Genomic DNA, 12,806 nt, shown 5'->3' on the forward strand with positions numbered 1-12,806 from the left:
GCATGAGTTAACCCATACGAAGTTGTTGATACAATCTGACAACAGTTTAATTAAGCCATAGTTTTTCACATTTGAAAGCGGATATATAAAGCAGCTGTCATCCTTGCTTTGTACTTTTACAATGGATGTATATTTACTCTTTAGGAAATCCACCAGACTTTGTCATTTGTGCACTAAAGACAACCAATTAAAACTCTTTGATCAACTCGTCTCACGCTGATCACTGAATTTTCTGGCACCTAAATTAAATTTTCTCGATGCAATGTTGGGTGGTGTAACTGACTGAAAAAAAAAGTTTAACAGTTTTTTTACATCGTTCGGATTTCAAATCACAAAGCCAAGAAATTTGGCCTTATCATATTTATAGGACTTTTTTCGTGTAATCAACAGTCTTTACTACCCGGAATCAACATTTATTGTTCAAAAATTTGTTAAAATCTGAGAAATAAAGCTCCATTTCCGCTGTTTATCTTCAATCGCATTCAATTTACAAAGTTTTCACTCAGCGTCGTCCCAAAAAATAATGAAAAATGTGGATACTTAAAAGGTGTTTTTTCTTTTTGTCGCTAAGCTTGGAATTTCCTCTTTAAGACATTTTTCACTCGAGCTTTAAAAATTACGTCTTGTGCTTTTGAGACAAGCTTTAATATTTTCACTCACTTTATAGTCTGTTAACCCTTTGAAAAAAAAAATCACAAAATTCTGAATTACAAAGATCGAGGAGGATTGAACAAAAATATTAATATTTCCTTTTACACGCTTCATAAACAGCAAAATTAATTGCGCTCCAGTTATAGCATTTTGGTCTCGTGCCCAAGTCTTAGCGATTTCAGTCGCTCTTGCTTTGGTTGAATTTGATCCCCTGCAGGAGTGTTCTGTTCGATTAAACTTCCAGAGCCTAGAGCAATCGGAAAGGCTGGTAAACCTTGACTAATACACGTAGTTCGGTTCCGTCAATCAGACCTATTGAAAGTTGTGCGGCAAACAGCTCTTAGCGCTTGTCGATACTGCGGTAGTCTCCACGCGTATAGGAACGGATTTACAGCGCAGCTAACGCACAACATCGACATTGATAGAGCTCTTGTTATTTCAAAAGCTAGCCCATCACACACATTGCTTTGTTCCTCGAGACACTGCTCCTTCAAGTTAGTAACAATTAGGTAGGGCATAATTGATATAAACAGCACGATCGTGATCAGGATGATTGTCAAAACGATCTTTTTTTCCAGACCGATGTTCCGAGCAAAAACGCGCGATCTTCCTCCATTGTCTTGTTGCAGAAACGTGACGTTTCTTGAATATCGGCGGAATTCAATGTAAGTCGCTGCGTTGACAACGCAAAGTATTGTCAGTGGAGCCGTAGACTGAAGATGAAGATCCACTATATGGAATATTTCCTCTGATGTACTTATTGAGTGCCATGCTTCAAACAGCCCACAAAAGAGCCATATCAAAATGTCACATATGACGACCTTTCGAACTGTTATAAGCGTCCTATACTTCCAAATAAGCTTTATAGCCAGAAATCTATCCACTGATAACGCCACGACCGTTGAAATTGATATTTTGGTGCTAATATGAGAAGAAATAGTAGAAATCTTGTGTAGGCTAGGTAAATTAACTCGACATGGATGGCAAAGCATGTATGTTGAGTACAAAGGCTGCACGAAACTTCCTCCAAGTAAATCACTTAGCGAGAGGCTTGCCACGAGGAAAGTTGTAGGGCGCACTCGGAAATACATGTACGGATCTTTGAAAAGAGTCCATAGAAGAACACTGTTTGTTGCGAATGAAACGAAGCCAAGCAAAGCGCTACAAATTCCTGCCAAAAGCGCGACTGATGCTGTTGGAATTCCTTCAAAATGTCCGTGTTCATCTTGATGTGATTGAGCAGTCTCGTTCATGATTAACACCAACGGACACTGCTCAAGCTTTTATGTAGAAACTCTTGATTTGATGATTAATATGGCTGAGGATGACTAATGAATCGCCTTGTCACATGAGAGGCAAATTGTTTTGAAGCTGGCTAGTATTTCTTAACTTGCGACACCTTTCCTGAAAGCTAAACTTGAATATCTAATTTGATCGCGCAACACCAAGAACAGTTTTACCGATGCAATTTTTCCTACATCCGGTGAAACAGAGCTGAAAATCCGTCTCTCCTGTTCCTATTGTGAACAATGTACGTTAGTTACTTGGTAAGTGCACGAATTGATGAGGGTTCTATTACAACAATGGTCGGTCTTGACATCCTCCTGATGAATATGACATCGTTTGCATTAAATATTTGGATAAAATTCTGTTACCAGGATAAAAATTGACAGTCATTGAAAAACTTTCTTGAATTACTTGAAGAAGAAACTCGTTTAAATTCGAGTCATTTTACTTAAGGGATGTGATCACTAAAGCTCCATTGTCCTATCGAGTGTCCGTTGCGAAGCTGATGACTATCAAAACATTTGCCAACAGAAAACATAAAAACAGCCGAGATGGTAAAAGGAAATAAACACTACAATATTCATCCTAGGGCAGAGCTTAAATCAATTTTTAATTATAATCTTGGACTAAAAGGATCGAAAAACTTTCGTAAACGGGCGCGCCACAGTAGTTTTATGAACTACTCTCCTAAAACTCAACCTAAAAACAGATTTCGGTACGAGACTACGATATGGCTCTTTCTAAGTCGGTGCGTTTTAAAAACTGACCCAAAAAAGCCAATTCATCTGACATAACCTTTTTAATATTTATGACACATTCACTTATCTATGTCAATGTTTTTCAATACAGCTTTTTTGGAGGATGGTGAGGTTAACTCTCAAAAAAAGACACAACATTCCATACTATTAACTTTCTTGGCTGTGAACTGCGAAAATCTCCTTCAAATCGTCCTTTATTTGCTAAATATAAGATTATCTGCGGATTTGTTTCCTCATTTTGCATCATCACAAAATCACTCAGAATTGATCTCCAATAGCAAACAATTGAGTAGAATCTAAAGTTTACAGCAGGCGTTCATTAGCGTTTAAAATATCCTATATAAAACCTTTATTATTTTCATTGACCAAGCTAAAATAGCTGAAAAAGTGGAAATATTAACCAAACACATGGATACTATTCAATCAACGATGGAAGGAAGAAAATAAATATAACTTTCGACATAACTTGTGAGAGGTTTTTGTTTGCCAATTATACCTTTTTGCCTTCCTTGTCATTTAAATGTTTCATGAAGATTGAAACTATAGCAGCAAATTTTAATTTTTATGCCAATAACTTTCTGCTTCTGACCGTTCGAAATTAGAGGAAATATGTACTTTGAAGGTTCTTTTTTCTTGCCCTCTATGTTATTAAAAACCTTCTTTCAAAGCGGGGATAACTATAGCAGCCACGACTCCTTCGTGCCGGCTCCGATTTAGAACTGAGCTTCATGCGTATGCATGACGTGTATACCATAACAATTTTTGAATACTGAGGACATTTTGAAATGAAATAACATTATTTTTGTTTTCGGCAGGGAGTGATCAACTGATGCTTTAATCCTGGTTGATACGCCTTTCATTATCTGATACGATATATATATATATAACGATCATATCATAATTATATGGGTAGTTTACTTTGTGTGGAAAGAACACCGATAAAGACCATATTCTGAGAAAATAACCGAAAATTTTGTTATGACTATGATTACCTGTCTAATAATGCGTCTAGGAAAGAAAAATCAAGCGTACGTCGAAACAGTCGTACGGACATATTCATTCCTTATATTTTGGCCATTATTTTCGATTCCAGTAATCTGCAGCTGATGAAATTCTCGGCTAGATCTTGAGAAACTGAGGTGCTTTTTCATGCTTTGGATGTGTTCGCGATGGTTTTATGACTATGATAGTTATGCCTTGAGTGGAAACTAAAGCTCAGCACCATCTACTAATGTTTGCTTTGCTACTCTTAAGACGATTCGAATAACAACAAAATAGAGTTCAAAATTTATGTAAAATGGGGCTCTCAGAAAATTATCATGCCTTTGTTTTCAGACTTCTTAGCAAATCGTTTCGTAACTCGCAAAAACGAAGATAATAGTCAATTTCTGTGCACTTTCAGTTCGCTGAAATTTTCATGTTTTCAGTATTAAAAACTGACCCTCGTCCGCTGTTCATCGTCTTAAACAGGCTTACTCAGTAAAATGATGGTATGCTAAATAGGAAATGCGAGGACATGAAAAATGAAGCTTAGGATTTTTCCGTCAACTCTTAGCTCTTTCCTGCGGAATGTATGTTGTAAATGCATGGAAGGGAACTGCAGTAAAAAGAGCACATTTCAAAGGTTTAACCTTTAAACTACTATGAGCGACCAAGACAGAATTTCTCCTTATAAAATCATTACATTATCAAGCAGACAAGTGATGAGAATACAATCCTTGAATTACAATTTTTGATGATGACATTTGCAGGTGCCCCCAATATGTGAAGCGTTTAACACCATGGATATTAATTTGCATCAGAATTGCTACATTTTTAAAATCACGATATCTTCACCACACGGATCTTCACTGACATGTAAGAAAAAGACATCGAGGCGGTATTGTGCTGAGTTTATCGATATAGTGATTTTAATCCATGAAGGGCTTTTTCCCTTAACAAACTTCATTAAGGTTTCAACTTTTTTGTAAGGAAAACAGTATAAAGAGAATTAATGTTATGTAAGAAGTTGTGGTACCATCAGAGTTTACGTGCAAGCAACTCAGCATTTGATGTTCTTAAAACTGACGTGTGTTAAATTGTGTTTGATTTAAGCATAAATATCTAAATTTAAATAAATATCTGGATAGTTGGAAGAAAACTGCACGCTCGCTGATTAATATCTAGACAGTTAAAAGAAAATTGCAGTTTGGTGATTTATATCAAAACAATGTAATGAAAATTGCATGTTCGCAGATTCATAGACAGTTAAAAGAAAATTGTAGGTTCGCTGATTTATATATAAACACAAGACAGTTGAAAGCAAATTGCATGTTTGCATGTAAATTCGAATTTATCAACACTTGAAGTTAACTCCCATATTCAAGCTTGGCCATATGATGTCCCCTATTGAAGAAGGTCCCGTCTATACCAGCTATGTTTCCTCCAAAAACTGGTTGGAGGTGGGGGGGGGGGTGTATCATTCAAAAATACCTCAAGGCAGAGACATAGGGATATTTAACTCAACGCTTTCTCCTTTATTTTCTTCAAAATTCATCTTTCTCTAAATTTAGGATAAAAGCTGTTCTGTACGTTTAGAGCCATTCTAGTTTTTCATTTACAGAACAGGTGGCCATGAACAATAATACAGGTTTTGGCACGCTTTGCAGAAAGATAGATCTTCATACTCGATCTTACTTTAATTTGGTTTCGTTCAGGGACACTAGGTAATAAATTAAGGCTGTTTCTAAGCGCTTGTGGTGTTACTATGGAAAATTCTTGCGTTGGGGAAATGCCTAGTATTTAAAACGAATGTTTATGACGGCATTGTCGGTGTAGCATTTGGAAAATCTTGGTTATCAAACGATAAGCTGTCAAATATCAGGAAACTGTTTTGAGCCTATCGATCCAAATTGTGTACCTGTGTACTACGAGTGACCGCACTGACCATCACCTCTACATATAGGATGATGAAGCCTTGTCTTAAAAGGTGTGGTTCAAAAGTATATCGTAAAAGAGAGGACTGTTCTCTATAAGATGATCTTGTGCGATTGCACAAGGAATTTCTCATATTAAAGCCGAAAATATTAAAACTATGAACACGCACTTGATCACTATGCCAATAAGTTCTAAAGAAGTGGAAATTCCGAGGTCACTTCCTGATAATGGCAGCTTTTTCGTCTGTTCCGGCGGAAGGTTCATACAATCACTGTTATCATTTCACATTTTTTAAGAAAATGGCCACATCTCTACATAGGCAAAGTCCATCTCTACAATGGCCGGTTAATAAACGAAAAGAGAGGAGCTAAATAAACAGGAAAAAGCTAAATAAACAGAATACACTCACCCTGCCTTACCCACTCTGTTTCACAAACACTTCTCCTCTGAACATTTATTTTGAGATCACACGTTAATTGTATTTTGATACGCATCTTTTAACTCTGTAAACCTTGACATGCAGGTTCTCCCTACATTTCCTGATTCTTACAGGAAGTATTTGTATAACAATCGAGAGCTTTTCGAGTTCGCGATCATTTCCTTAATTCACATGACCTTAACGTTTTCATTCAGGGGTGATATTCCTGGGAGACATTAGATGCCTTCCACTCAAAAGTATTAGAAGGTGAAACACGGAAAACTATAACCTCGATTAAAAAAAGTCATATTACACTTTGTTCTTCCGGTAACGTTTCTCCTTTGAACAAAATCATTTCCTTCTGTCGACGGGTTGCAGTTCGACTGTGAGGGTATCTTTTCTCTGATCAATATACGTTGAATAGCACGCTCAAGTAATCAATATGTAAAATAGCAGGGTTTTATTGAGTATCAATGAAGGGCACTTTTTTCACTGACATCAAATTGTTAACATATTATTCATGTTTCGTCCGAGAACCTTTGCGTATCACTTATTGAAACCCATAAGTTGCGCAAATTCACCACCTTTCTAACCAGTCTGGTAGTTTACTGTACGGTGGCGTCTGCTACAAGAGGGTCTACAAATGTCAGTTGTAAGCTAAAATTTCGGCCATTTATCAGTTCTCAGTTAGATTTTAGGCCATTTGTCAGTTGTCAACTAAATAACTGTTGATAATTTACTTGGCGAGTTAATTATCACTTTCCGACCCTATTTTTGGCTTCAAAGGCACTTTTGACGTAAACTCGAAAATTGAATCGAAATTAAGAACTCTCTTTTCTCAATCTTGGAATGAAATAATTCCAAGATCTTAAAATTGACTTTTCGGTCTTTGTTTGAAGGGTGTTCAAATAAGTAACAAATCTTCTGCGCACTAACTTCTGTTTGCACGTGCGCAACATTGAAACATTCCTTTTCAACTACTTAGTCAGTAGATGTTGGAAAGAAGATCGTCAGCAAGACAAAAACTTGAGAGTCCTCTAGCACGATATACTTGGTTTTATGTTTTGTTTTACAATGTGTCGATTGTGATTGGATTTGATGAAATGATCGGAAAGGAATGTTCTTTTGTCTACTTTTCAATGAGGTTATTGGAGATATCTACTGTAAGCGTACCTTAGAAATCCAGGCGAAAATAGGCGCGAATTGGCCGCACTCTACAGAGCAGGCGTTATTTTGGCGAGTGAGCGCTCAACATTATCTTAGGGAAAATTATAGCTGCCACCTTTGATTTTTATAGCAGCGGAAGGCTGGGAAAAGAAAGAAATTTGTACTAAGGGTGGGCGACGACTCTAACTCCAAATCAAACACGGCCTGTGGAATATAGAATACAAATGATGGCGAGCTTCGTAATGTTCACTCGTCCTGATAAGACGCCCACACTGCAGGCCGGCGCCACTCTAAACCATCAAACTTTGTAAACCTCGGCCTCATGTCGAGGGCGCAGAGTACACTAAGTGGATAGACACCGCAACTTCGAAATGCAACAAGGCATCCTTATTAGGTGTATCGATCAGTTTGTGAACCAATTCTAATTGTCCCATTAATAACCTGCTTACAGCCCCGCGCAACCTTTCTTAACATCATAATAATGAGCCAGGCGATTGGGTACGATAAGTGGTTAAACTAATCGCCTCAGTAATGACTCCCATGGCGTCATTATTGCTGTAGTTGACATCTTTATTTCAGAGTTAACGTACAAATATTGAAAGTTATTGCCAAAAATTAGGGAACATCTAACGGTTAATTGGTAATTTACGTCTTCGGTTGCGGTGTACTTTAAGCCGGCGATACAACTGGCGATTTTATACGCCGATCGCGTAAGATCGCTGCGGACTCACTTTTTTTCGGTTTCCTGGAAAAACTGGATCAAGGATCACTGAACCACTGAATCAGGGATCAGAGATCAAGGATCAAGGACCAAGGATCAAGGATCAGTTCAAAATGAATCAAATAAATTAAATAAATTAATAGGCATGATTGATTGCTCATCTATGTGACTCAGTCAAGATCTCTCTCTGTTCACAGACAGGCGTTGTTTTTCAGCCCTTCCCCCGTCTTCCGACTTTCACGCTACCCCAAGAACGCTTGATCGCAAGTTAGATAAGAAACTGTCTATTCTTGATTCCAATGTAGTTTCCGGGGATTTTCATTGCATAGACAATGCAAACGTCTGTAATTTTATTCTTTCACTAGAGAAATGAAAACAGAGGGTTTTTTTGTCATTCACACAAATCTTTCTTCTGCACACATTTGTAGACACGGCCAATGGACAACAAAATTGCTATTATTTTCCAATTCTTTGCATTTTCACCCAAGCATTAGTCGATCTAACAAATATTCGCAGGTTTTCTCTTTGACATTGAGCTGGATATTTATCTGTTCGCGAAAAAGCAGTTTAAAAAAGTCACGTTTTTTTAAGCACCTCTGCTTTTGCGTACCATGCTTAACCGTTGGTGCAGTTCCCCTGTTGAAGCTATTGAGAAAGAGAGAATCGGTAAACCTTAAGGTCCTTTATTTTGTCGGAAGTGATCAAAAGTATGGGACCAAATTTTCTGCCTGCTGTGCTCACTGGTGACAAAAAAAAGAAAAAACAATTCCTCCTCGTTAGTCGTCAGGTACTTTCTTTAAAAAAAATTCACGTAAGACTAAAAAACTAATTCAATTCTCCAGTGAGTGTTCTGGAGATTTTCGACTTGTTGCTTCCGTGTATACTGCAGGGGACTCACAACAACAACTCAGTGGGGCAATACAATTTTATCACTTTCCGAATCATGTCTCTTGTCTAAGCCCGTTGGAAAAACATCGAAAACGTCTTCTTCTAAGTAAGTGATTCTTCAGATGCATTCCATCTGCTTTTCCTTTAAGGATATGACGTCAGTGAAAATTTGAAGAGATGAAGTAAAAGCGGCTGAAAATTTGCTGTTCACTCCGGCAGTTGCCAAAAACGGCTTCGTGTTTTGAAATTGCACAGGAAGTCAGATACGTAATCACATACCGACACTCGGGATAATTTGGAAATTTCATGTGAATATAGCGTATGCACAAGTAAACCCGCTCTGTAGCTGTCAGTCTTAAATAGCTGTCTTAATAGTCGGTAGGCGAAAATTGGCACTTTCACTTCCAATTTGGTATGGCTTTTTCAGTATTTAGTATATTTATGTTTATTATATCTATTATATTTGTGCCGATTTCGCTTATTTTCTCTGATTTTCGCTTGAGAATTGACTGAGTCACGTAGATGAGCAATCAAACATGATTTATTTAATTTATTTGATTCTTTTGAACTGATCCTTGATCCTTGATCCGGTGATCCTTGATCCAGTTTTTCCAGGAAACCATTTTTTTCGCCGATCGCGACAATGTGGCACTTCAGCCTTGATCCCAGGTTTCATCGGGTGAAGTATAAAAATTGCGCGCACCAATGTAAACAAACAAAATGGCAACAGCGAAGCGGGAAAAATAGGTCCGCAATGCGTACATGTGTGGCTTACGAAGCCATTGGGAGCTTGATGTGGTTTGAATGCATGACTAATTTTGGAAAATACATACATGTAAAGTAACACAATGCTGAGCGTAGGTTTCTTTTGTCCATTAGGGCATAAAGTTCAACTTTCAGTTGGTTGAGAGAAAAACGTTTACTATGATTATTGTATTTAGGTTTTGTGGGACTGTATTTTCAATAAAGAACACAGAAAAATTTAGCTCAGGTAGGTAGATATGAGGTTGCAAATGGAAGAGTCTAGGGAAAAAAGATAGGTGCATTATAAGATCAGAGCACAAGCAATACTTTAATGAATCATATGTTGAGTTAAGTACTCTGAAGTAACATTACATTAACGTTGCTAATAATTTTTAACCCAATAAGATTTACAATTTGACCTGGAAGTTTTATTTAACAGAAAGTTCAATAGAGATAGAGCGTCACCATAATAGATTTCAGGAACAGTTATCAGAGACATAACTTAAACACAGCAGAGTTCAATGTACAGGCAAGTTCATGATGTTATCATATGATTTAAACTACCAGAAGCTTTCAAGTTTTCCTATTATTGAAATTGTAATTTCATGCCAGTGAGTCTACCAAATTCAAGTTATGTGGAGAAATGAATGGGTGAACTTGACATCATCATGCAAATGGTCGACTTCACATCATCATGTAAAGTGCTAATCTACCGTACAAAAAGGTCCAAAACAAACATGGTAAGCAACTGAATTTCATGTATCACTTTGTGTGAGAGCACACAAGAGGACTTGTGAGACCTGCTTCTCTCTCATTTGCCAGAACAAGATTGAACTTCTGGTACCAATCAAAATTCAGAATGACCGTGACAGTTTGGAACTGATCTGTTAAGACTGTGCTTTTAAGGGGTCTACAGATGTGATTAGAACCCTGGGTCTCCGAGGATACCTGATGGTTATCTAATCCACGTCAAGTAGCTCTAACTTTTAACTATAAACGTGACAAATGTCAGTTCCATTTAACTGTCTTCATAAAAACTCAACAAAGTCTAAGCTAAGTTAATTAAAGTGTACTTTGGTATTCTAAATAAGCAGAAGTAAATTTTTCACAAACAAAAAATGTTGAGCTCATAGTGTGTGTGCAGTTTAAAGTATTTGAAAAATTTACAGGTGCTTATCACATGAGAAATCATGTTATTAATTAATCATAACTTACACATGAAAGATACACATTTACAGGAAATCAACAAACTGATGGCAGATAAATTTGACAGTATTGACTGAATGAAGTGTGTGCCATCAAAATTTGTCCTTCAGCTGAATTCTTATTCAGGAATGCAATTTTTTCGTGTTTATCAATATACATAAAAGTATCCAAGCTTTTGTTTATTTTTGTCAGCTACTGCATGTATCAATCAGAACCTTCTTTGTGTAAATCTGATTGGTTTCTAATGTGTTTCTGCTGCAGTCAAAAAGATCTTGTTGGTGTAGCCTAGTTCAGCATCAGCTGAACGAGTGTTTAGCCTGCTGCAAAATGCATTTAGCAAGCAGCAAGAGGCAGCATTAGAGGAAACAGTGGAAACATCGGTCATGTTACGTTACAATGACGATAAGCGAACATGAAATCTTGAACTATATGTCTGTAGAGGACTAGCTGGTGGTGCAAAACATTGACCAACAGGGACAGCGCTCTGTACTACATCTGCAAAGATGTAAATATTGAAAGACTATGGTTTTATACCACATACACTCGTGTATGCCAGAGAAACTTTTTATATTTAATAAGCATATTAGCAGAGTTTGTTTTGTTCGAATACAATCACGTGGTTATCGTAATAGAAAGCCAATACAGAGAATCAGATTTTTATGACTTGGGTTGAGAGAGACTCAGTCTTACAATATTGATGAGTCAGTATGATATAATTATGTATATAATATCTATGCAAAGTGAAATCTATTCATTTAATCTTTATTTAAGTTGTTAATCAATCTCTTACACTAAAAAACTGAAAGCAACTTTTAGATTTTGGGGCAACTTTTGAGCAACTTTTAGAGTTTTGGAGCAACTTTGGAGCAACTTTGGAGCAACTTTGGAGCAACTTTGGAGCAACTTTTTGAGAAAATTGGAGCAACTTGTGGACAGCCCTAAATCAGGGCTATCTTTAAAATTAAGAACAGGGAATAGGAGAATGGGGAATGAGAGAATGGTATTATTCAGGGTTTAAAATAATTTTTCAGTTTCAGCGTGAATTTGTAGGCTTTTGTCAAGGCTCATTTTTCCCCGTTTCCGGCTGTCACTAATAAATTTCAGCATCAGATTCTTTGTTTTGATCAACATGTTCTGTTGCGGCAATTCCTTTCCTAACAAAGCGTAATGAATGGCTCAATTTTTCTGTTTGTTCAAGCGTGAAATATACAGCTTTGTCTAGACAAACTGTCGCGCTGCTGTTAAGCACCGACTTTAATTTGAACGTGTGAGAAAGCTCTACAAACGACATTAAACAGGATTTGGCGGAAAATAAATCTTGATTAAAGGTAATATGTACGTGCAGAAACATAAACACGGTAATGTGACTGTACGTACACAAACTTGCATGTTTCACGCTTGAACAAATGCGTAGAAAGCTGAATACTGTAAACAAAAATACTCCTTGTAGCAGGCTTCAAATTTCGAAACTTTATACTCGTTTACGTTTCCAAAAAGTTTTCAAAACATTTCTTGGCTGCTTTACTGCCTGATATGGCATGATCACCATAACATGAAAGCGACTTTTACTACAGTTGGACGATCATAAGCATAGTATTTTCCACAAAATTCTTGTCCTTCGCTGAGAAATCGGCAAGTGTTTTTTAAGATTCCCCATTTTAAAGATTCCCGCATTTAAAGATTCCCCGTTTTGAAGATTCCCGCTTTTAAAGATTCCTCATTTTATTTTATAGAGAGCCCCACGATCAGCGTATAAAATCGCTAAGTGTGTCATTTTTTCGCCGTCGGGAAGTGAAATATGTCCGATTGCCGCACTGCAGGCTAGCGCCACTCTGAACGATCCAACTTTGTTAACCAAACATCATTATTAGGTGACATGCCATAGATATTGGCAATTTTATACGCTGATCGCTGCGATCGGCGAAAATCGCAGTCGCCGCACCGGGCACACCCGGCGATTTCCGCCGGTCGCCCCGATCGGAGTATAAAATCGGTAGTTGTGTAATTTTTTTGCCGCCGGGAAGTGAAATATGTCCGATTGCCGCTCAGT

The 12,806-nt window shown here is 37.3% G+C and overlaps 1 protein-coding gene across 1 annotated transcript; it reads right to left on the minus strand.

Annotated features, from left to right (window-relative positions):
* Positions 1 to 407: 407 nt before the first annotated feature.
* On the minus strand, positions 408 to 2,181 carry LOC131784068 (adrenocorticotropic hormone receptor-like). The gene has a single exon (XM_066174325.1). The coding sequence runs from the start codon at positions 1,902 to 1,904 to the stop codon at positions 954 to 956; it is 951 nt and encodes a 316-aa protein (XP_066030422.1). The 5' UTR covers positions 1,905 to 2,181; the 3' UTR covers positions 408 to 953.
* Positions 2,182 to 12,806: the final 10,625 nt, after the last annotated feature.

Source organism: Pocillopora verrucosa, chromosome 1 (assembly GCF_036669915.1).
Source record: "Pocillopora verrucosa isolate sample1 chromosome 1, ASM3666991v2, whole genome shotgun sequence".
Taxonomy (NCBI): Eukaryota; Metazoa; Cnidaria; class Anthozoa; order Scleractinia; family Pocilloporidae; genus Pocillopora; species Pocillopora verrucosa.